This window comes from Rhincodon typus, chromosome 18 (genome assembly GCF_021869965.1).
Source record: "Rhincodon typus isolate 14 chromosome 18, sRhiTyp1.1, whole genome shotgun sequence".
NCBI lineage: Eukaryota > Metazoa > Chordata > Chondrichthyes > Orectolobiformes > Rhincodontidae > Rhincodon > Rhincodon typus.
Genome location: NC_063349.1, coordinates 19,282,465 through 19,307,932, shown reverse-complemented (window position 1 = coordinate 19,307,932; position 25,468 = coordinate 19,282,465). Strand labels below are relative to the sequence as shown.

The following is a 25,468-nucleotide window of genomic DNA, read 5'->3' as shown; positions in this document are numbered from 1 at the left end:
CTGTTTTGAGTCCTCTGCTCTCCCATGTTTCTAAGTGCCCTCCATTGATCGGGTTCCTACTTTTTTTTTTTCTGCTTCTGTAGCGCTCTTGTGCTGTTATGTCTGTTGAAAACTCTGACCTGTAACTTTTTTTTGTGCTTCTGCCAAGGATAGACAGGCTCTGCAGCAAAAAAAAATCAAGTATTTGTAGATAAGTATGTTTTCTTAAAGTACTTGTTATATGCAATAGCATCAAAGTATTTTAATCATGGATGGGGATGTCTTTGATTTAATAATTTATTTGACAATGGGTTCTTTAATCAACATGCTCTTCCTTTAGAGACAGTAACAATGTATTTCATTGTATATGTGTTTCACTTAGTAAATCTGACAGTCAAGAACTTCTAATTTGAGATTTCCTTTCCCTCGAGGATTTGTTTTCAGTCAGCAAAGTTAATCTCCAACCTTTTCCCACTCAAGTTGTTTGCATTATCTCAAGGAACAACTATCTGCACAACATTTGATGGATATACCATCTTCTTTACTCCCATTGTACCAACTTCAATACGAAGTGTTTCATTTAAAAAAAAAAAAAACCATCTCAAGTTCCATTAGCTCAGTTGACTGATTTGTGATACAAGCAGTGTGAGTTCAATTGTTGCACCAGCTGAAGTTACCATGAGTCGTCTCCTCAACTCCTCCCCTGCCTGAGGTGTGGTAATACTCTGGTTAAATGACTACAAGTCATCTCTCCCTCTCTTCAATGAGAGTACAGCCCTATGGTTCAGTAGGACTGCAACAACTTTACTTTCACATCTGCAAGAAGTTATGGTCTTACAAAAGAGGAAACAAAGTCATGGCCTTGATCGGTTTGTCACTTCCTGCAAGTAGTAAAATCAAAGTGCTCATCAGCTGAGTGTCTTGTCAGTTGAATAGTGAAGAAGATTTGAACCTTTATAGGTGGACTTTAAAAGATGTATCATTTGTGGGGTCCCTGCATAGGCATTAGTATTTCAATTTGCATTGTGCTAGGAGATTGTGTCAATTTGCTGACTCCTTCCTGATCATCTCCTTACTGGGGAAAGCAACCCTCTTTCACTTTTTCATTTGTGTAATCAAACGGCTTTCTCTCCCACTGCACCCCCCCCCCCCCCCCCCCCCCTCCACCTGTCTAAATTACCCATGGCACTTTGCATCTATTATCTGCTGTAACTTAAATCACCTGTTTCCAATTCTTCAAATTATATGCAGTCATGGTAAGGGAAATGCAGATCACTAAAGGAGTGGTGGGGAGAAACCAGCAATGTAATTCAATGAATTACTCCAATTAAATGTTTGTGTATATACAGAATTTTTCTGTTATATTTTACATAGGAAAGACCAACATAATTTTGGTAATAGTCTATTCTGGATCAAAACAGATGAGTATCTTCACAAAAAAATCACAGAACCTTTATTAATAACATGTTAAGTGGTTTTGTGACATATATGCTTTCAGTTTGAATGTAAACTTAAAGTCTGCAACAGCAGCATTAATAGAAAGCTTTGTACGTATTGATTCTGTGCTTTGACCAGTTTTATATATTTTGGTTTAACCTTAATTATGGCTTTAAGTTCACCCATCCTTTTCAATTTAATTCTCAAAATTAAAATCTGTCTTTTTTTTGGTTGAGTCGTAAGTGTCATCAGCACTTTTTGTCCACATGTGAAGTCAAGTTTTCTTCATAGTTGTTGATACCTGCTTGCTGTTTTGTTTGTTCAGAACATCCAATATCCAACAAGCTTTCTTGTCCGTGAAGAACAATGTCCATGACACCATGCTTAACCTTTGTGCGTCGGCTAAATTCCCTTCGAGAGTAAACTTGAACAGTATGGACATTTGTTTGAATTGAGGTGCATCCAACTGAATTTTTTTCACATACCGTTGACTTAAATGGTTTGACAGATGAATGAACAATCGTGTGAATCTTTAATATCTGGTTTTGAACAAAAGTTTTAAAGTGGATGTGGCACTGTTAAGCACAAACACTGGTACAAATCAGCACATGTCTCTTCCAGTTTGCTTGAAGGGTGAATTTGCATCCATACATCACGTTTGAAATCTTTCACTCCCTTGTGTGTAGGCGAGTGATCTTTCAGGTAATTAGAATGAGTAAATTCCATACCACGTTCTGTGTAGATATACAAGTAGATATTCTGATGTTTCATCGTGGTTGTGACGCTGACTTTACTAGTTGAAAAGTTTGTTGCACTTCGTACATTCGTATGGTGTTGCATCTTGATGTGCAACAATGATACAAAATCCAATATACATTTAATACAAATGCAACACCTACCGTTTTTAATGCTTTGCATCATGGGCCTTCAACTCACTGGAATAAGTAGAACCTCATCCGCAGCTGTACAGTTTGATGTTAGTATGCAACATGTGCTGTTTAGGGTAGCTTATTTGTGTGAAAGCTTTGTCACACACTTCATTTATGTGTCAAATGCCTTCATGAGTAAATGACTTAGCTGCTTTAAAACCTTGATTAGTGTTGGCATTCATGAGGCTTAATACCTCTGTGCCTCGATGTGAGTAACCAAGTTGTATTTGGAAGTGTATGATTTTTCACATAACTGACACTGTTATCACATCGGCCTTTCTCCAAAATCAAAACAATAGCAATCATTTTGTACATTCGTAAACCATCAATCTATTTGAGCTCTTCTGCTACAATCGGGTACAAATATCTTGGTTTCATTTGCCGTTAGGGTTCTCCCCTGTCACAGACTCTCCTGGAAGCTGTTCTTCCATTTGGACGAAAGGCAACAATTTAGTCATTGCAAAATAAATGTTCGTCAACTTCTTGTCTTCTGCGTCAGCCTTCTGTGGATCAGCAGAATTACAATGGAGGATTTCCTTTATAGTTAGGACAAGAACTTAGTGTGAACATCTTGAGCTCATTCACAAAGAGGGCAATACATTTGTTTCCTTTTTGAAGTTAATCTTCATCAACTTTATTCTGTGCCTGTACAGAACACTTGGAATGATTCTCCGCGTCGTATTCTGCTTCACCAGTTTTATTCTTAGAAGTTTCTCTCTCTTTTTTTCAGCATATACTAGCTTCAGGCAGCCACTTCCTCCTCTTTGCCTGTTTTTCAAACGTTTTAAAGCCGTTTCTGCTTCTAAATGTTCTTCCTCTTGTTCAAAACATTCAAATGTGTTTACCATGTCCACTCTAGGGCTCTTGTTGTCATGCATTCGAGTGCAATGCTTGTATTGATGGCAGGTGGTACGTGATAAATTCCATTCAGAGAATGGTAAATTTTAAAAGGGCCATTTTGGCCAACAAGTCCCAAGGTACTTGTTTGTGCAAAAGATAGTATTGCAACAGGATCTGCATTTACAAGTCATCCTCTATTTTTGAATTCATTTCCAATAGTTTCGTAGGTCTTTGGTCAACACAACTGCATGAAATACAGTTTTCTTGTTCTTGAATATGAAGTGAAAGAAAGAAGATCCACAGTCTGCCAGAAGGGGAAAAGAGGTGATGGCACCAAGTAAGCAGTAATTGGACATAATTCTGAACAGTTTATAGCGTTGTGTAATAATGGACTCTTCAGCAGCATCACCACCACCAATATCTGGCCCTAATTTTCAGACTGTGTGCGCACGCGCACTCACGGTGGGACTCTATCAAATGCCTTCTGGAAGTCCATATAAACAGCATTCATAAATTCCTCTATCCACTACCTTTAATCACCTCTTCAGAAAGAAACTTCAGGAAGATTTTTGAGGCATGACCTACCAGTCATGAATCCATGCTCCCTGATTAACTGAATATTTTCAAGGTGTTCATTTACCCCAATCCACGATTCTGGACTCCAACAATTTTCCCCAACACAGATGTTAAGCTAACTGATCTGTAATTCAATAGTTTTCTTCTTTCACTCAAGTGCAATAACGTGAAATTTTCCAAACCAGAGGGACAACTCCTGTACCTAGGGAACTCTCAAAGATTACAGTTAAGGTGTCTACAATGTGCTCTCCTACTTCCTTTTAACAACCTTGATGGAAACCGTCCGAGAAACTGCCCCTGTTCTGAATCCACTATTAATTTCCTTGGGACTTCTGGCAAGCTATTCTCTTCTACTGTAAATACTGAGGCAAAGTAACTACTTAACATGTCTGTCATTTTCCCCATCGTCATTCATAATAGTGGGCGAACATTGCACCTGACTACCTGCTCTCTCTTAATGTAACTGAAATTTCTTCTTGCCAGGGACAAAATTAGTAAGTTTCTTTTCATAACCCCTTTTTATAAGCTCACGTGTGGCCTTTCGCTGGTCTTTGTACCCTTCCCATTTGTAAGCCCCCCTTTAGTTTTATATTGACCCTTTATCTCTCCAATTCTCCATGGCATTTTTTTCTGTGAGGTGGAGCTTTTCCTTCTCGGGTATAAATTTTAGTTTTGGATTGTTAGATGTTTCTTTAAACATCTTCCATCATTTTCAGTTGTTTTACTCGTTAGCAGACTTTTCTCAGTTTACTGTGACAGTCTCACTATCATCTGCATTCTCTAAGCCAAAGACTCTTGTCGCTAATTCATGCTTTTTAGCTTTCAAATGCTACACTGAACTAGATCATCTTATGCTCACTATTTGATAAATGTTCACGCACAATTAGGATGCTAATTGATTCTGGTTTATTAATCATCATTGAAACCAATACTGCCGGTCCCCTGTTGCATCAAGGATATATTGCTGTCAGAAACTAGCCCTGGCTCATTCCAGAAACATGATACCTCTCTTATAGGTGCCTGTCTGCCTCTCCCAATCTATTAAAGTTTACAATCCCCCACTAATTACACTGGCTTTGCTACACACTTGCCTAACCTCCGCAGTTACACAATCTAGCACTTCAGACCTGCTACTAGGCATCTCTACACAAGACCTATTACAATTTTAGATCCTTTGCTGTTCCTCCATTCCACCCATACAGTCTCCACTGAATGCTTTCCCCTCCATTATATCGCTGGTCACCACCATTTGAAGTAATTCTGTTTCTAATCAGACTACTTCATCTTCTGCATTTTGCCTGTCTGCTGTAAATCTTTAAAAGTTGTCTTTAGAGGCAACTTCATCTTTTTTGTATGAAACTGACACTCTACGTAACATGCAATTTTATCTCCAAACACACACTTAGTGGCAGCAGACATGTTTCTCAAAACTTCTGGCAACCAACCTCAACTTGGCCTTGTAGATTAGGGTTTAGTGAGAGGGAGGAATTGAAGAAAGTCTGTATTAGTAGAGAAATAGTGTTGGAGTAATCGATAGCTGATAAATCCCTAGGACTTGAAAATCTACACGAGTACTTGAAGTGGCCCCAGAAATAATGAATGCTTTAGTGGTCCATCGTCTGTGATTCTTTAGACTTTGGAGGGTAACCGCAATCTTGAAAAAGGGCCGTAGAGAGGGATTTATAGACTAGTGGGTCTAACGTCAGGAGTGGGGGGGGGGGGAACGCGAGAGTTTATCAAAGATTTTATAGCATAGCACTTAAAGAACAGCGGTAGATCCAGAAACAGCACGGACTTGCAACAGGAAAATCAGGGTTGACAAATCCACTGGAATTCTTGAAGAATGAAAGTAATAGTGCTGATCAGGAGAGTTAGTGGATGTGGCTTATTTTGTTTTTTTTTTTTCCCAGGAGACTTTTGTCAACGTCTCATGAAATTAACATGTAAAACTTAAAGCTTGTGGGTTTAGCGAAGCATATTGAGGTGGATAGAAGATTGGTTAGCCTACAGAAAACAGTAGGAATAAATGGGTCTTTTCTGAATAGTAGATACTGACTGGTGGGGTGTTGCAGGGAGTGATACGGTGACTCCAAATATTCATAATGTGTTAATGATTTCCATTCTTCACAATTGTTTCCTCCTAGACTTGCCTCTTGAATTGCTGCATAAATTTGAATGATATTTCTTTGTTTAAATTCTGTGCTTTCTTATGCCGAACACAACCCTCTCCTCTTGGGAAATCAATGTTAATATTTACCTGTAAGAGTGCCTTGTTCCTGCCATCATTTGTGGCCTTTCTTCAATTATCTGACTTCTGGTCAATGCTTCACTAGACATGTAAGATTACATGAATTGACACCTACCCTCTGAACTATCAGATCCTCTCCCCTGATCCTAACTTATGGACTACCTATGGGGACAATAATATTGTCACACTTTTTTTTTTAAAAAAAAAAAAGTCCTTCCGTGAGCAATGGTATGAAAGTGTTGATGGAATTGCACAAACATGGCCCTGAGTGATGCACCATCATTAAGTCTTCAAGTGGAAAAAGGAAAGACAACTTTTGTCAATCTTATTTTTAGTAAAGCAATAAATTTCATTCTTTCACTTTATCTTGTCAAAGGTTTGCAAGTAACTGTTTTGTCAGTTGACCCCGTGCACTGTTAAGGTGCGACTGTTACCTGATTCAGCGCAACGAAGAAATGAGCTAGTCATGACCTGACCCATTTTCACCAACTAATACAATATTTTCATATGTTCATTCTCATCATATTCATCAGAACCACCCGTATGAGTTATTTAAATTCTCCATTCCTGGTTTTCGGACAAAGCCTTGTGTAATTGTTACTTTTTTTTTATTATTACTAAAAGCACTAATCCATCAATCCTATGCATTTCTAGGGTTCGGTAACTTCCAGCTGCCACCGCACTCTGGTTTTAATTGCAACATTTTGTCTTGATCTAAGAATGTATTAGAAATCCAACCCAACTCAGAACATCTTAATGAACTTCCTCTTTTTACAAGTACATGAGATGAGACTGACTGAAAATCAGTAATCATGGAATCCTCCATTCTCTGTATCACTACCGAGTTTCCAATTTGTAGCACAGAGGTAGTTGGAAATTACTTCCTTCCCAAAATGTGTTTTGGGCAGCAGTCATTTGTTCTAAAAGAACATTTAACCACTAAATTGAACCAAAATCAAAAGTCTATCCATGTGAAATGTGTGTGCAACTTAACAATTTGGATAAAAGTATGAACGTGGGAATTTCTAGATCTAGAATTTATATATTGCAAAGATGATTTCTGTTTTAATATTGCTTGGGGGAAGGGTCATGTAAACTTGATTTACATGTTGTGGAAATATCTGGAGTGATTTCTTTGCGGTCATTGAAAGTTCACTGTGGACATGGGAGATTTATTAATCAGGCTTCTTCTATTTTTTGTGACTGGTAGTGATTCCTTGCTTTTCTATAGGCCCCTATTGGGGCTGATATCAACTGTGACTGGATTGGAACAGTGCTGTTTGAAAATGGTTCAGTTAGGGGAAACTTACTAAGAGCAAGCTGCCCAGCTGATTTTTCATTTCTGAAAAGAAAGCTATCTTATTGAATTTGCAATCAAAGCTGTTGTTTTGTTTTTGAAGGCTTCCGAGACATTCATGTGATTAGTGACGACAGCAGCAGCCAAAGATGTTTGTGTTAGACGTGTAGACAGTGTGGTTTGTTTTTATTTTGCACAATCAACTCAAGTTTTATTTTTCTTTAGCAAACATTATATTTGGTGAATTGATTGTTTTATAACCCAAAGCTCTGAATTTTGAAATTGCCTTTGCACATAATTCCTCTAATATTACAATTCTACCAAATCAGATCTAGTTCCCTTTGTTGCCTTTTGAATTTCTGAGAGATTTGGTTGCTTTGCAAGAGAAATTGTCCCCACCCCATATAAAACTTTATATTTAAGAATTGAAGCAAAAGTATCAAAATACAAGGGCACAATTTGAATAGCTAAATAAAATGTTGATGCACAACCAGCAAAGCTTAACAAACAGATTTCTAGGATGCACGCTGGAAGTAGCAGAAGAATACTTTAGGCATTCTAGCAAAGATTTTAAGTTTCAGTTTTGCATATTGTAATAATCCTTAGGTCTTGAAAGATCTTGAGCTCATTTGGGTACCCTGTTAATCCTTTTAACGTCTTCCCAGATTTGCAGCCACATGCCAACTGCAGTACAATCCACAATAAGTCAAACTGGCAATACTTGATCGTCATGCCAAGATAATAATGGAGACCGATTTGTCTCATTACATATAATTGCCTTGATTTTAATTTTGGCTGTTGCTAAGTGTTGGCTAAAAGTCTTATTTTGTCTAAAGTCCATAAAACAGAAGAAGCCTATTCTGCTCTCATCATTTCATTCTTTGCCAAACTCGCCTGTTTTCTGTGATTATTGGTTTTGTGGTGGGAAGTGATTTCATTCCAATAGTACAATAAAGGATTCGGCCTTCACAAAGGAAATGGAAGGTGCTTATCAAGCATGTTATTTAACAAAGTCTATTGCACCTGAGGCCAGCCAAGCAGGAATAATTGCATAGTCTGTCTCTAACCGAGGATAAAGAGGTCAGTTACAGTACCTGAATGCATTTGAGATCAATCTGTGGCAACTTTACCTGCTGATCTATGCTATTGTTTGCTAAGATATTAGGAAGTAGGAGCTGTCAGATTTCATTTTTTTTAAAAATGAGAACAGATGCATGTGCCAGTTGAACATGTCAAATTAACAGTTTTTATGATGTCAACTCATTTGCAGTATCAGTACACTGCTGATGAATATCAGGCAATCCAGAATGCTTTGCAAAGGCGTTTGGGACCAGAATACATCAGTCAACGTCCAGCAGGCGGGGGACAAAAGGTAAATAACAAACACTGGCTCCTGGTGTCACCTGATCTGGAAGGAAGTCTTATGTGCAATTTTTGCTTTTACACAAGTATTTAGTTTCATTTTCTTTCTCTATTTTTACCTCTAGTTGAATATCACTAGACAGTAGTCATTTTAAATTTTTGAACAAATGTCTTATGATGAATCAGTAATATCATGGAATACAGATCTAGGTATAATATTTTATCTACGAAGTTTTCATAGATCTTGTATTTTGTGGAACAATGTCATAATGTCCTTTCCCTACAGGCAAATCCACAGTAATTCCTCAGTACTGTGTGAATTTTAGATTGTCCTGCCAGAAAGTTTTACTAAGTATACAAGAAATGACTTGCCACCCAATGCAACTGAAATAACTGAACATGTAGTTCAAATAGTATTTCTTTTCAGGGCGGCATGGTGGCTCAGTGGTTAGCACTGCTGTGTCTCAACGCCAGGGATCCGGGTTTGATTCCAACCTCGGACAACTGTGTATGAGGAGTTTGCAGATTCTCATGTCTGCGTGGGTTTACTCCGGGTGCTCCAATTTCCTCCCGCAGTCCAAAGATGTGCAGGGTAGGTGGATTGACCATGCTAAATTGCCCATAGTGTCCAGAGATGTTTAGGTTAGGGGGGTTAGACATGGGGAAATGCAGGGGTAGGGCACTGTTCGGAGGGGTGGTGTGGACTTGTTGGGCCGAATAGTCTGTTTCCACACTGCAGATTATCACAGAATCCCCACAATGAAAAACAAGGTATTAATGGAAAAAGATATCTGTACTTTATTCACAGATACAAACTTACTAGTATACAAAACAGAAGGTCCCATTTGACCCCTTGAGCACTATTTTCACTATTCAAAATGATTATGCCTGAACTATGTGTTTCAAATTCCACACTTGCATCTACCCCCACTGACTCTTGATTCAACTGCCTAAGAAAAATCTATTCACCTGGGTTTTAAACATTCACGATACCATCCTCACTCTGCTGTCTGCGAGAATTTCATAGAATCCTTAGTGTTGAAGCAGGCCACTAAACCCATCAGGTCCACACTGACCCTCTGAAGAGTAAACCTCCCAGAAGCATCCCTGTAACTCTGCATTTCCCATGGCTAATCCACCTGCCCTGCACGTTTCTGGACACGATGGGCAACTTAGCTTGGCTAATTCACCTAAACAACACATCTTTGGACTGTGAAAGGAAACCAGAGCACCTGGAGGAAACCCACACAGACACGGAGAAGGTCTGTCTGTGTTGAGTCTGCGCAGTTGCCTGAGGCTGGAATCAAACCCTGGCACTGAGATAGCGATGCTAACCACAATGCCCCTGTGCTGTCCTTTGACTCTGTCCTGGAGGATGACCTTAATTTTAAAACAGTGCCCACACCCTCAAGTTCTGGTGATGCACAAAAGGAAAACATCCTTTGCACCTCCACCTCATTTAGACCATTTAGAATTTTATTCACTTCAATACACCCCTCACTCTTCTCAACTCCAGTGGCAACAAGCTCAGCTTGTCCAACCTATCTGCATAAGATAACCTGTTTATTTTGGGTATCAATCTAGCAAACCTGCTCTGAACTATCCCCAGCATATTTACGTCTTAACTAAAGAGAGCAAAACTGCATGCAGTGTTTTTAAAATGTGGGCTCAGCAATTCCTTGTATAACTGAAGCATAACTTCCTGATTTTATGTTCCATTCCTCTTGTAATAAACCCTCATTGGCCCCATTAGCCTCCTTAATTATATTGTATTTTCATATTAATCTTGTGACTCGTAGACTAAACATCTAAATCCCTTTGCAACACAGACTTCTGCAGTTGTTCTCCATTTAAATACAACATCTTGTTTCATTCTGCCAAAGTGAACAGCTTCATATTTTCCCAGATTTTGGCTCATTTACTCACCCTATCTATATCCATGTGCAATTTCCTACTGTCTTCACAATATGCTTTCTTTCTTGTGTTGCAGTCTACAGATGTAACTACCATGCCTATTGCTCTCTCCATCTTTGTAATTTATGAAAATTGTGAAAAGCACAGACCCTTGTGGGACTCCATTCATCACAATCCAACAAAGACCCATTTATTTGTACTTGGGTCTGCCAACCAGCCAACCTTCACTTCCGTGCATTACCCATGAAACAATGAACTTTTATTTCCCAAAATAATGTTTTGCTGTGGCACTCTATCAAATGCCTTCTGGAATTTTAAGTAAAGCATGTCCACGGGCACCCCTTTATCCACAGCATGTACTCATCCTTCAAAGAGCTCCCAATAAATTGGTGAAATGTGACTTCCATGTCACAAAGCATTGCTTACTCTTCCTGATCACCTTATGGCTTTTTTCTTGGTGCACAGCTATAATCTCTTTAATGATCAACTCTAACGACTTGCCCATGACAGAGATCAGCCAGTTAGCTTGACAGTTTCCTGTTTTCTGCCTTGAATAGGGTGTTATGAATTGCTACTTTCCAATGCAATAGAATCTGTCTTGAAAATTAGGGCTTTTGAAAATTAACACCAATGCATCTACTACCTCATGAGCAGCTTCTTTTTAAGATCGTAATAATTTGGTCTTGAAATTTCCATCTTAGATTTGCTTTGAACTGTTTCTATGGTGATAATTTCAAGCTCCTTTGTACCTTCCACTTTCTGATATTCGGTTATTAATCAAATGATTTCTGTATTCTCTGTAATTAAGGGTAAAGCAAAATATCTGTTCACTTCCTTAGTTACTACTAACACTGATCTCTCTCTACAGGGTAGGCACTTGCTTTCTTTTTCCTCTTTAAACACCTGTAGAACTTGTATTTTTCACACTCCTAACTAATGTCGCCTCATTCTTATTTCTTCCTCCTGATTAACATTTTAGTCTATCGTACTATGTTACATCTGACCTGCCCCTCATCTGTCTGCAGTTGCATGCTTTCTTTCCTTCCATTTTTGATCCAGCAATTTGTTTTGATTTGCTTTTAAATGCAGTGTGCATTCAAGTACAGAGGCTTTAAAGATTTTTGGGTTTTTATCTTCTGTAACTTTGATTGGTATGTTCCTAGGTTTATTCACTTTGCCTCTTCCTACTGTTCTCTGATCTTATTTCCCATATTACTATTTTCTTTTCTCGTCTCTACTCCTAATAAGACCTCTTTTTCTACATTTTCTCCCTTCACTGTATAGTTTAAAACCTTCTAGACTTCCTTACTTATGTGATTCACAAGAATGCCAGCCCCAGCACAGTTCAGGTGTCCTAATGGTACAGCCACCATTCTTACCAATACCAGTGCCAGTGGCCCAAAAAACTAAAACCCACCTTTTCCACACCAGTCTTTGAGCTCCATACTGCAACTTTTGATTGCCCCTCAACTTCTGAGTATTTCCTTTTTTCCCCATTTTAGTATGTTGAACAAGTATTCCTGCTTTACTCGGCATTTTAGCAATACCAAAGTTTCACTACAATCGGTGAAAAGTAATTCTGATCTTGAGGTTGCATGCATGCTTCAGCCCTAAATTCTATAAGGTCCTGTCGCTTTAAACATTTTGTTTTCATTTGCTGTTGCCTTAAACAGCAAGAGATTAATCATTTCCCCTGTCCTTTTGAAACCACTTTGTGTGAATGCAAGTAGAAATATTGCAGCTGCCAAACTCCTCCAATACTTTGTGAACATAATGCAGCATCTTGTTTGACTAGAACTAGAAGTGTACTTCAACTAATGAGAACTTTAGAACCTAAAAAGCTTATTTCAACTGAGATAATGTTACATCTTTGTTTTCACTGTGCTGTTCCTTTTTAATCATGTTTTCCAATTTGGAGCAGTGAGACTTCGTCTCAGATTTCGGTCACAAAAGACTGCAATGCTGCATTAAAAAGGTGGGTCTGCGTTTACCAACAGTACTAGAAACTGGCCACTAGATGCTGCTTGGAACAATTTTTGGCTGCTTTCACAGTGACAATCCTTGTTTGCTATCAAATTTCTATTTCTACTTGTAATTTTTGTTAAAAGAATATTTCTCAATTTCAAAAACAAACTCCCTCCTCCTGTTTATCTTTTCTCTATGCATTTGCCCTATGTCACCTCTCTGGTCTTCCTACTTGAAACAATGTTTAATAACTTCCTCCTCCCTCATGCCCATTTGTACTCTTTTTAAGAGAAAACTTCTGCCCTGCTATTTGTACATTGTCCATCTGCATGTGTCTCATTTAGTTTCAAGCTGCTTATCTATCTTGACAGTTTAGGGATTTGTGTCATCCTTCACTCTTTCATGGTGCTGCTTTTTCTTGCCTTTCACCACCTTTTTTTTTTGTGCTGACTATCGTCGCACACCCGACAGTGACATTGTGCTCCGCTGTCTGATACTCTGTTCTGCCCAAATGTCCTTTTAACTGCAAAGTTCTAGTTCTCTGTTGCTACTTTAGTGGTTGGTAGCCTTCTGACGCATTGTCCTTTGACAAATGATTGACTGACAAGTGGTTGATTATGCTCCCCAATACATGCTGATACTTTGATTTTTGTTTTCTAAGAAAATAGAAATACATGCTCAACTGAAATTAAATTTGACAATGAACTGAAAATCTCTGTACATTTAGATTTTTAAATTGTTTACTGCACTGTTCATCCATCCCTGTCCAGTGATATTTTTAAAAAAATTGTTTTATAATTTAATACAAAATCTTTAACTTTCAACCCTCATCACTCCTCAGTCCCTAAATTGCACAATCTTGTATCTTTACTCCACTTTTGTGTGCCCTATATTTTCTGATTTCCACTTGTCATTTCCCATGATTTTTACTGGTCTTATCCTTTGTTTTGCTTTTGGATTTTACACTGACTATGTCCAGCTTCTGTTTATATCCAGTGTACCCGTAATGTATAGAATCTAACATTTCGTGTAATCCAGTTTAAATCTAATCATCCTCTGACCTAACTTAACTTTTTATAAAGACATTGAAAGCAAAACAAAGTTAATTTTAACCTTTTGCAGGTCACTGGTTTAGGTCTCAATTGGAATGTCAAGCCAAAAAAAACTTTCTTTTGAGGACATTTTTCAAGATTTTCTCAGACAACTTGTTTTCAGAAGCTCCTTTTTTATTCTCTCAAACCATGGCAGAATATAGACATTGATAAGGAGAATTATAATAATTAATCCATATCCTCAATAATCAGCACTCTCCATTAAACCTAAAGCCACAAAACACAAGGAAAACATTTGATTTCTTAGACATTCCTACTTCGCTTTTGTGTGCACAAAAGCCATCACCTGAAGCACACTTTCAACAGACTGGTGAGGTCACCAGGAATCAGGACAGCAATCAGAAACCCCAATGCTGCTGTTGGCCCTCTCGTGTACCCCTGTCCCAAGCCTTGTAGATTACAGGTGATACTTTTTACACCACATGTACAAAAAAATCAAGATTTTAAACAGACAGTTACACTTAAATCAGAGACACTATGGAAGAAAAGGTGACAATGCTTATTAAAATAAAGTACACTCCATTTTCCCCCACATTAAGTCCTGGACACATGTAGTCTCGATAGAGATTCTATACTAAGGTGTGATGAATTGATTGCCTTAGAAATTTAAGTTTGTTTTTTTTCTTGGCTCTTTCTAGGTAGCTGAGTACTCCTTTTAAATGATGACATGTTTTCTCTTGCTCTTCTTTGCAGCTTTCCTCCTAGCCCTTTGCAGATTCTGCTATATATATTGCCTCTCTTTGACACATACACACAATTTGCAACCTCCTTCATAGATTCTGTCCATTCTACTTGCTTTGGTTGCCCTCTGTGGTTGAATTTCTCTGATTATTTGGGGGATTTTGGTGAGGTTTGTCATGTGCCTCTGCATGACAAGCTCACTAGGAAAATGTCAAGACTTTTTGGAGATCATACAAAAGATTTACCAGACTCCTATGGCATGAGAAATTTGTTAGATGGATTGGAATAGCTGAGATCTTTCTTCATAATGCAGGAAATCTCAAGGGGATGACTAATTCATTATGAAATGGGTGTGTTGTTGGCAAGCCCAATATTTATGTTGCTAACCCCTCCTTACTTTTGAAGGATCTGCACTCCACTTAAGTGGAGAACTGACAAAGTAGGACACACAACAGTTGGTACACCAAGGCACACAAAAAATGAGGGTGGAAAGTGAGAGATTCTTGTTGAAGACTATATTTGGTGTAGATATGCCTGCTCCACTGCTTGCGAAGGGGTTCCAGGAGTTCCTGTGACCAAGTTGCCATTGTATGTATGGTGTGTGCCTTGTATGATAACGCCACCTCCCAACTTTTCCCAAGTGCTTACCTTGTCCTTCTCAGTAGTGGAGGTTGAGAATTTGGAAGGTGCTAGCAAAGAAGTCTTGCAGTACATGTTTTAGAGTCATACAGCATAGAAACAGAACTTCTGTTCCACATCATCCATGCTGACCAAGTTTCCCAGACAAAATGAGTTCCACTTACCTGTGTTTGAAACATAGTTCAATGTACTTTCTCTGGCAGTTTATTCCACATACAAACCACCCTCTCTGGAAAAAGTTGGGCCTCCAGTCCCTTTTTATGTTTTTCCTCTCGCCTTTAAAAATATGCTGCCATTTTTGAACTCCCTAACCTTGGGGAAAGACTTTTTTAAATTCACCTTATCTATGTCTCTCAATTTTATAAACCTCTAAGGTCACCACTCAACCTCCTACACTCCAGTGTGTTATAGAGAAGAGTTCTTCCCCACTCCTCCCTGCCCAAAATTAAAACACCCAAGAGGAGCACCTTTCCCCGTACGCTGTAAATGGAGTGTGAAAAGTGGTGTAACCTGCTTTTCAGAAACTTCTAGTGGTAAAATAAGATAAATTCCTGACACTCACTCCCAAATCAAGTAACAATTTATCTAATTCTAACAGTTTCATTAATTGTTCACTATTAACAAACAGAATAAATCCCTTCTAACTATTCCTGAATAAAGCAAGATTCTATGGTGTGCTGTTCCAATAAATACAAGTCCTGCTTACATATATAAAGACAAACTAATCTCTCAAAATAACAGCCAGATTATGTCTTTTGGAATGTTCTATGCCTTCTCTGTTGGTTCTTCTGTCAGGAACTAGTTGTTGTACCGTTGTTATTTAGATAGCAGTTTCTCTAAAACTTGGAGAAGGCTGTGAGCCAGCAATTCTCTCGAGAGTTGAGGGCCATTAGCTTTGGCTGATGGTAGCTAGTTGTGAGGCTTTGTCCAACTGCCCCCTTTTGTACCCTTTATTTCTTACAATAGAATTGGTCCTATGTTGTCAAAACCATCAGATTTAAGTTTAAGTATCTAAGTGCCTGGTTCAAATTACTTGGCTAAATTCAAAAGCCTGTTGTCTTGGTAAAAACTGCTGCTTGGCCTCTAACTATACGGCCGTTCAATACAAGTGTTTCAATTCTGGTGCTCTGTGTACTTGCAAACTTTCAAGCTGCTGTTCACAGACTTCCATTTAAATGTCTAAGCACAGAAAAAACATTATCTTTCAAAGAGGCCATGCAATGCTTTTCCTCGCTCAGCACTTTACACCAAATTCTAACTTCTGCCTCCCTATCCATAAGTACTCTACCCAACTTTACAAATGAAAAAAGTCCCAACCTATCTAGACTCTCCTTTATAACTCAAATCTCCAGTCCTGGCAACACCCTGGTACATCTTTTCTGAACCCTTCCCAATTTAATAATATCCTTCCTGTATCAGGGTGACCAAGATTGTACACAATACTCTTAAAAGTGGCCTCACCAATCTCAACATGATGTCCCAACTCCTATACTCAATGTTCTGAGCAATGAGCGCAATTGTGCTAAATGCCGCCTTAACCATCTGGTCTACCTCTAATGCAACTTTCAAAGAAATATGTACCTGAACCCCTAGGTCTCTTTGTTTTGACAACACTCCCCAGGACCCTACCATTAAGTGTATAATTCCTGCCCTTGTTTGTTTTACCAAAATGCTACACCTCACATTTATCCAATTTAAATGTCAGATACTTTAGCAACTTTTAAGCAACTCTTGGATAGGGACATGGAGGATAATAAAATGTAGGGTATGCAGGGTAGATTGATATTGGGATAATAGGTCGGCACAACGTCATGGGCCAAAGGGCCTGTACTGTTCTATGTTCTTCAACTCCATCTGCCTTCCTCAGCCTATTGGCCCAATTGATCAAGACCCTTTTGTAATCTTGGATAACCTTCACCATTTACTATACCACCAATTTTGGTGTCACCCACAAGCTTAATAACCGTGCCTCCTAAATTCTCATCAAATCAAATCATTTATATAAACCATAACAGTGGACCCAGCACTGATCCCTGCAGAACACACTGGTCACAGGCCTCCACTGCCACCCTTGCTCCCTATCTTCAAGCCAATTTTGTATCAAATTGACAAGCTCTTCCTGAATCCCATGTGATATAGCTTTACTAAAGTCCAGATGGTACACACTGCTGTGACTGTGTCATTTGGTGAAGGGACTAAAATCAACTAGGTTTCAGTCTGTTTTGTCAGAATGTCATCTGTTTTGTCCTGGATGCTATGGCTGGAACTGAACTCAGCCACACAATCGTTCTATCATTTCTGACTTGTGTGTTGTAGATAGCAAATAGGCTTCATGGAGTCCATTGAGTTCCATGCTTCCAGATTTCCAGTGTTTAATCCGCTTTTTGTAGCCACAGTATTTGTATGTCTGGTCCAGTTAAGTTCTGGGCAATGGTAATTCCAAGCTGTTGTTGGTAGTACAATTGAATGTCACGTGGAAATTATTTTTTTTTTTTTTTGGAGATGGTCCTTACTTTGCATTTGTGTAGTATGGATTGTAGTTGCCGTGTATTAGCCAAAGCCTGAACGTTGATCATGACTGAAAATTCTGCACCAGTCGGTAGACAAACAGGAGGCTGAAAGAACACAGCAAGCCAGGCAGCATTTGAAGGAAAGGAGAAGTAAATGTTTTGGGTATTATCCTTCTTCAGGGCTAGGTGTGGGGGAGGAGGGTGTTAGTGGAATGGTGGTGATAGGTGGACACCGGTGCACTCTGCCTTTCTGACAGGGGGAAGATCATTGAAATTAGATGTTTGGGCCTAAGACTATCCCAAGCACCTCTTGTAATAATGTACCAGAACTGAGACAATTGTCTCTGAACAGCTACAAACATTTTCCCTGATTTCCAATGACTCCAGTTTGGCCAAGATATCCTAGTATTGCTGTTAACTGCTGCCTTGATGTCAAGTACAGTCTTGCCTCCCACTGGAATTCAACTTTCTTCTTTCAATGTTGAACCAAGACTGGCAAGAGCCAGGTGGCCTTGGTGGGACCTAAATTGAGCATTGGCAAATGGACTGCTTTTCTGTTGTTGCATGCGAGCACAGCTTGTGACATCTTCCATCGTTTTGCTAATTGAGTGTAGTGAGGTGCATTGGAGTTAGGTGCACATATAATCCCCCTGTTAGAATTATCCTTTATTTCATATTACCATTGTTGGCTTTTCCTACTGAAATGGATCACTACATATTCAACTTCAGTTTCCAGAGTTCTGTCGTAATCCCCTTACCCCCACACTTGCAGTGTCTGCACCACTGTGACTACTGAGTTTTTGCATATTCCAACCCACCATTGTCCCCAAGACACATCATCTCCATCTTTCCTATTACTTGCAACCAGAAGCTTTTCTTATTTCACTCATTGTGTTCATCATCTATTTTATTACCTTCCCATATAAGAGACTCCTACTCACTCTGCCTCCTGCCAAATTTTGATCTACTCACCTGTATCCTGTTAGTTTCTTCCTCCGACCTCTCATTGGCCTCAACTCTGCACTTCATTACTAGTATAACGTCATGTTATCTGCTTTGTTCATACATCGAGCAGTTCTATGATTGCAAAAGACATCTGTTGCCTCTCTATATGCTGCTGAAAGAACCTTTTATCTCCTGTAGCAAAGAAAAATTTCAGGGTGAGCGCTGCTTCTTCGTTCCTCTGCCTGCTTCATGAAGCAACGTATCCACTGCAGCAGCCTAAGGGAAATAAAGCTTGACCAAGTTTTAATAAAATTTGCTCATGGAATGTGGGTGTCACCAGCTGACCCTGCATTTATTCCTATCCACTTATTGTCCTTGAATTGAGAGCCTTTTAAGCTATTTCAGGGGGCTAAGAGTCAAGCACATCACTGGACCTGGAATCTGAGGCTAGCCCAGGAAAGATGACTGATTCCTTTTCCTGAAGGACATTAGTTGTGGTCTATTCCACTTATACACAACTTGTAAATATTCTCCCTATTTTGTTGAATTAATTTAATCTGTGCTGGTTGTTATGTTGTCAGGTCTGCTACATTGAAGGTCACAGGATTGTCAACCTCGCTAATGAACTCTTTGGTTATAATGGATGGTCCCATTCTATCACACAACAAAATGTTGGTGAGTTTAGATTGCGATTGATTTTGATTGAAAAATGCTGTTTTTAAATAGAGGATTATTAGTTTCACAGATTGTTCAAGTCATTGCCACAATCAATTCTATTTTTAACCTTGTTCCCCAGTGGTATTAATGGATTGATTATCTAACTGGAGCTCAACCTAAAATTAGGTTGACTAAAGTAGACATCAGATTTGAATTTCACCAGAAAAACACCACAAAATTAAAACAGTGACGCAACTACAGACATGGAACGGTTCTAGTTCTTGTGTAACTGCAATAGTTCCAATTGTTATGTGCAATAACCTGGGCTTTAAAGTCACTTCTAGCTAGGTTGTAGTACTCTTGCCTCTGAGTCAGAAGGTTGTGGGTCCAAGTCCTGTATCAGAACTTGAACACGACAGTGCAGTACTACAATTGAGGGCATACTTCACTGCTGATTGCCATGATTCCAAAACTCCAAGGTAGATCAGTGTGTGTGTTGTTGCACTGAAGCCTTAAGTACAAAACACCTGTAATTTAGTGAGCTTTATTTTGGGATACCAATCTGATTTCCAAATTTGATCAGTTGATTACTGAAAAATGGATTTCGGGGAGTCCACAACTTTTCACACGCTGAATGTGATATTAATATTTTGGTACAGATTGCCTTAAATTAAACCAAGAGCAATAAAGTTTGTGTTGGTGTCCTGTTCAATCAAATAGCTGATTTATCCTATTTCTGAAGAAGGGTTCCAACCCGAAACGTCAACTTTCCTGCTCCTCTGAAGCTGCCTGGCCTCCAGCTCCACGCTGTTACCTTTTTTTTATATTGTTTATGCTGGTTTGCTGGATAGAAATTAGCTCGTATTTCTTGCGTTACAAGAGGGAACTAAAGTGCCTTGGGACTTAGTGATTGTGAAAGTTGCTTTGGCAAGCCTTTTTTAAAAGAAATTACTTCTACGTTTCAGATTTTGTGGATCTCATTAATGGAAAATTTTATGTCGGTGTTAGTGCATTTGTTAAGGTCCAACTCAAGGTATGAACATGTATTTTAAAAAAATACACTTGTTTCATTTTTTTGAATATAAAGGACAAATAACTCTTCCTTGTTGTGATGGATGTAAAACTAAAATGTTATTTCGTTTTTGAAAATCAGGATGGATCTTTCCATGAAGATGTTGGTTATGGAGTGAGTGAGGGACTGAAATCCAAGGCACTCTCGCTGGAGAAGGCCAGAAAGGAAGCAGTCACTGATGGATTGAAGCGATCTCTGAAGTATTTGACCACTCGTTTCTTTAGTGTCATTTCACAACCATTACTAGAATTCCAGTAACTAACCTATTACTCAGTTCTATTTATTTTGAATAGAGCCAATATTTTCTATGAAAGAGGTTTTTTTTCCAAACCTGTGTCTCTAAGATTCAGGAGTTCAAGAAGGTATTTTATCCTTAGTTTGTGGTACTGATTTCCCACCCCCTCATTCTTTCTCACACTTTGTTGACTCCAAAAATCTATGCATGTGATGCAAGAGAGGTTTGATTGTGTTCCCTAGTGCCAAACTTGTAGTTCTGTGGTGTGCAGGCTTGCATGTCTAGTCTCCTCTGGAATTAAACAAATTTTTTTTTTAAAAAAAAAAAGTAGCAATTTACTTGTTATTCATTCCTGGGATGTGGGCCTTGGGCCGTAAGGACACGAACAGCACTGTTAGGAAGTGAGTTGCTAGTTTCTGACCCAGGGATAGTTCCAAATCAACAGTAACGAACACAATGCTGGAAAAGCTCAGTAGGTCTGGCAGCATGGGTGAAGAGAAATCAGAATTAATGTTCTGGGTCTGGCTTGGAGGGGAACCTGCAGGTAGCACTGTTTACATGCACCTGTGAACACCCTTCTAGCTGGTAGATGTTGGTTTTCCATAAGTAACAGAACGTACATCATTATTTTGCTTTTCAGGTCCTTTGGCAATGTCTTGGGTAACTGTATTCTGGATAAAGAGTATCTACAACTAGTTAATAAACTACCCCGACAGGTGAGGATTTCAGACTTTACATAATTGTGATTACTGAGAGGTGCAGTTCCTGCCATAACAATGTGTGTATTGGATGTTATGTGCCTGCTTAATAGTTTGAGCCTTACTTCATGTTCAACTCTGTTCTCAACCTGGTAACTTGCAATCTTGGAATGCAGTTCATAGAAGTAAGCATCATTGATTTCTTCCCTTAAGAACATTTTTGAAGCAAAGAAATATTTTTCTGACAACAGTTGATAGTTTAGGTCAATGGCACTAGCTTGCAAATCATATTTAATTAAAATTTAAATGGTCCCAGAGCCTTGGAATAGCTGGTCTAGCAGGCTAGAGATCCAAGCCATCATTTGCCCTAGTATGAAATACATTGGCCTTGCATACAAATAAAAATATTGGTGTTCTTGATTCCCAAATCTTTCATACTAGCAGTAAATCAAACATTCACAGTAAGTGTTTACAGTCATCTACATTTGACAGCTTTGGGAGACTTCAGTTACCCATTGTGAACACTGAGCCTACTGTTGTTGTCTGTAACCTTTGAACAACTTGCAACATTGCACAGTGACTCGGGCTCTCAACGTGCCAGAACTCTCATTTAATCTGTTTAAAGTCTGCTTGACGTGACCCTCCATTTAACCTTAGACTATTCTGAAGCATCAAAATTTTTTAAACCTGTAACAACTGTTACAATATGCAGATGTCATTTCATCAGATTTTGTAAATTTTTAAAATGTTTATTTTCCAGTACACCACTTTGCCATTTTCATAGGATAAATGAAATTTTGCTTCCTTGTGCTGCATGTATTATTTCAACTTTTCTATCATAAGTTATCTGCAAGGAATAAGGCAAGAACAGCAAGTATATTAAACATTTTTCTGTCCTGAAGGCATTTCAATACCTTTTATGGTAGAGATTTCTTGACACTAATTGCCCTTAATGTAATAATTTTTCTTTAGTTTGTCAACAGACTCTACTGGCTATCAGACTGCTTAGCTGTATAAGGTTGAGTAGGGTTCTGTCTTCCCAAACGCCCCACAGTAGCAATAGTGAGTGCTGCATAATAATCACAACGGGTTGTCAATTGGTCTTTTTATTCCTCCAAGCCCATCAATTCTTAGGCCAACATTGCACACCTTTTAATGGAGCCTTATCGGAAAGAAGACTTATCTGAGCACAGACATGACTGCAGTTTTAAGCTGAGAATCAAAAGTACACAACTTAAATGCGTTTGAAGTTAATCTTGGAATTGGAAATATATGAAGATGAAAGGACTTTTGGCATGTTGGAACAAAGTATATTGATTCATTTACTTGTGTCTTGCGTTAGTGTACAGACATTAAGCTTTCTTTTTCTTTTTGTTAAGCAATCAGATTTTCAATTAGCTGATGCTAAAAGAAGGGATAATGAACCTTTAGTGCAGAAAGCCAGATACAGCAGCATGTTACAGGCTCCGATCCAGCCTCTGCCTGGTCCTGCTTCACATTTGCCACAAGATGATAAAGAAGACTTAACTGAAAAGAAGGAAACTGTGGTACAAGGAAGTTTCAATTTCTCACGGTTGGTGTTTATCTACATTACAAACATTTCAAGTAACTAACAGATAAGATTGACTGACTTGTGCTTTGATTGTCAAGTCATTGAAGTGTCTGATCATGCATTGCTGCCTATACTGTGTCATTTTATGCCATCATAAGCACTTTGTCAACTACTGATAACTGAGTACTATTGTTCTTTATATATGGGGTATCGTTTGAGAACGTGTTGACTCGAGATCAGCAAACTGAATCTGTTTAGTTGTCTTTAGCAACTGTACCAGGCCCTAGTATAATCTTGCTTTGTTCTTTGGCAGTTAAGCTTATGAAATCTGTTGCAATGCGATATCAATTGTTGATCTTGGAGGTAAGAGGCACATAGTACAGTTGCATATTTACAATGTGAGAAAACGAGTAAGATTGCATTAGTTGGCACTAAGTAATACGCAGTACTTCAATCACTAATCTGTTTGGAATTCCACTAACTTTCAAGAAGGAGCTTCCAAACTGGATGTCAGAAGTAGGATGTTTATGCACCCTCTTGCATCCTAGTCATTACCTGTGGATATTTCAAATTGTTTTAAATATATGGAAGTCTGGTAGTGCAATTGTTGAGACAGCCAGTTCACACTACCAGTAGTGTGGGCTCAAATCCCATACCAGCTGAGGCTGACCTTATTGTCCCACTTTCCTAATCTTGCTTGAGGCATGGTGACCCTTGGGTTAAACTCTCAAGCAGTTGTCTCTCATTAAAGAGAGTTGCCCTGTGATCCTCTCGGGCTGTGGTAACAGTACCTGAAGGCAAAAAACATTAACTGATAGTTAGATAGCAGTATCAGCCTTTTTTTCCTAGATTATAAAATGTTGTTTGTCAATCCTATTACCTCAGGGAATACAGTGGAGTATCTCCGTACAGTGACTTGCAACATGGAGCCTCTGTTAGGCTGATATTCCTGATTGTCTGCATGTTGCCATGCAGTTACCAAGAACCTCTATGCAAAAGGATAAAATCAAAGATGGTTATCACAAGAAAAACTACAAGACTAACCAAACTACCCTGCCACAAAATCAGAGTCTACATATTATTAGGTCTATTGGACACTGCCATCCCCATTTGGCAATTTAGCTTCTCCTTATAGGCCACTAGTTTATTGTCATTGGGGACAGAAGAGAGGAGATTCGTAAAATAATAATGTTGATTATCCAATTGCACAGTAGAGACCACACTGACCAAACAACCCTGCCACAGGAGCAGGAGTTGGATCCCACGTACCAACGGAAACTTCGACAGAAGCAACTCCAACAAGAGTTCAGAGAACAGATGGCAAAAAAAGGCAAGACACAACTACAGAACACTGACTGCTCCAGTGGAATACAAGCAAGCACCCACTCAGGTACCTAACGTCCAACCGTGCAGAAAGTACAACCATACAAGCTGTCAAAAGCTACTTTGTTTTTTTAAACAACTCAAAAACTGTCCAAGTCAAATTTTGCTCGTTAGAAATGGAATGCATTGATTTGATACAGCATTTTACAGAACATCGTAAGGTAAAAATGGTATATTCCCATTAGTTGAATTCAATAATATGGAATGTAATTGCTGTAACTAAAAAAACTTGGTATCTAAATGATCATTTCGTCATTTAGAGCTTGAGTATTGCTGAAAAAGTCTGGTTTTTGAAGCTTTTCATCTTGCACTCAGGATGATTCACAAAAATACCAAAGTAAAGGAAAAGTCCTATTTTATAATAGGAGTAGATTCGTTGACAAGTGGACACTAGTAGAGGCTGCCACACAAAATTCACCTGGTAATAATAACTAACAATTGATCTTGTTTAAATTTTAAACCAGACAGGTTCACTTTAGTCAAAGCATTGCCCTAAAAATAACCAGTGAAAGGCTATCACCTACTTTGTGGAGTTGAAACAGGTACAGTGTGTACATGTTCTGTCTGCCTGCAGAGAACAAGGTCCTGTGTATTAATGTAACTCCCGATACAAGCAAATGTGCCACTGTTCCTCAGGACAGTTCCGAGGAAGGGTCATTGCACCAGAAACGCTAACTGTTTTTTCCCTTCACAGATGCTGACAGACATGCTGAGCTTTTCCAGCAACTTTGTTTTTGTTACAATGGCTCTAAGCTGGGGTTTTGGCTTTGTCTACATCATGACATAACCTAGATAAGCCTGCACAAAGTGATTTACGAGAGGAAATTTGCAGGGGAGTTAAGATTTTACTTACTTGAAAGGAAAAGGGGCTGTTTAAAAGTACTATTGGCCCATTTGAAGGTTGAGAGTGGGGATGTTGTCAATGACCCTGGGGAAATGGTAGACATGCTGAATGATTATTTGCTTCAGTATTCACAGCAGAAAAGCATAGCTTGCCAGAAGTCTTGGGGGTAAAAAAACTAATTTTATTTAGACCCTATCCCTGATCCTTTAAGTAAATCATCAACAATGGAGAAATTTATGGAACTGAAGAGTGACAAATTTGATCTCCTTTATCTTTTATCTCCTGTAACACATCCTTTTTCTGTAATTGGACAACCAAGCCAATCTTGTATCCACAATGCTACTGTGCGCTTATACCATGACCTGTAATTTTTCTCACAGGTCTACTGTGTCAAATGCTTTCATGGAAGCAGAGACAGTTTCCTCCTATTACTGTGGCCTGGCAGCAGCATCCTCTTCTGTAATGACAAATGCACAGTATTGACTTCATACCTCTGCCATGCTCCCTTGCTTCTCTGGGCAAAATAGCTTTCTTGTCTCTAATTAGCCCTATTTCTCCTAATGACCACTTTTTATTTTAAAAAAAAGACTATT

General features: G+C 38.8%; 1 protein-coding gene across 7 annotated transcripts in view; it reads left to right on the top strand.

Moving 5' to 3' along the window:
• The window catches only part of rad52 (RAD52 homolog, DNA repair protein), a 40,233-nt gene that overhangs the window by 1,133 nt on the left and 13,632 nt on the right, over nucleotides 1-25,468 (top strand). For 5 of the 7 annotated variants that reach the window (XM_048608030.1, XM_048608033.1, XM_048608032.1 and 2 more), the window contains exons 2-8: nucleotides 8,577-8,678; nucleotides 19,016-19,109; nucleotides 20,057-20,124; nucleotides 20,245-20,363; nucleotides 21,039-21,114; nucleotides 22,476-22,669; nucleotides 23,860-24,038. In XM_048608030.1, coding sequence (XP_048463987.1) covers nucleotides 8,577-8,678; nucleotides 19,016-19,109; nucleotides 20,057-20,124; nucleotides 20,245-20,363; nucleotides 21,039-21,114; nucleotides 22,476-22,669; nucleotides 23,860-24,038 — 832 coding nt within the window. The remainder of the gene's footprint in view (nucleotides 1-8,576; nucleotides 8,679-19,015; nucleotides 19,110-20,056; nucleotides 20,125-20,244; nucleotides 20,364-21,038; nucleotides 21,115-22,475; nucleotides 22,670-23,859; nucleotides 24,039-25,468) is intronic. The other 2 variants (XM_048608031.1, XM_048608028.1) reach the window with 1 other exon arrangement.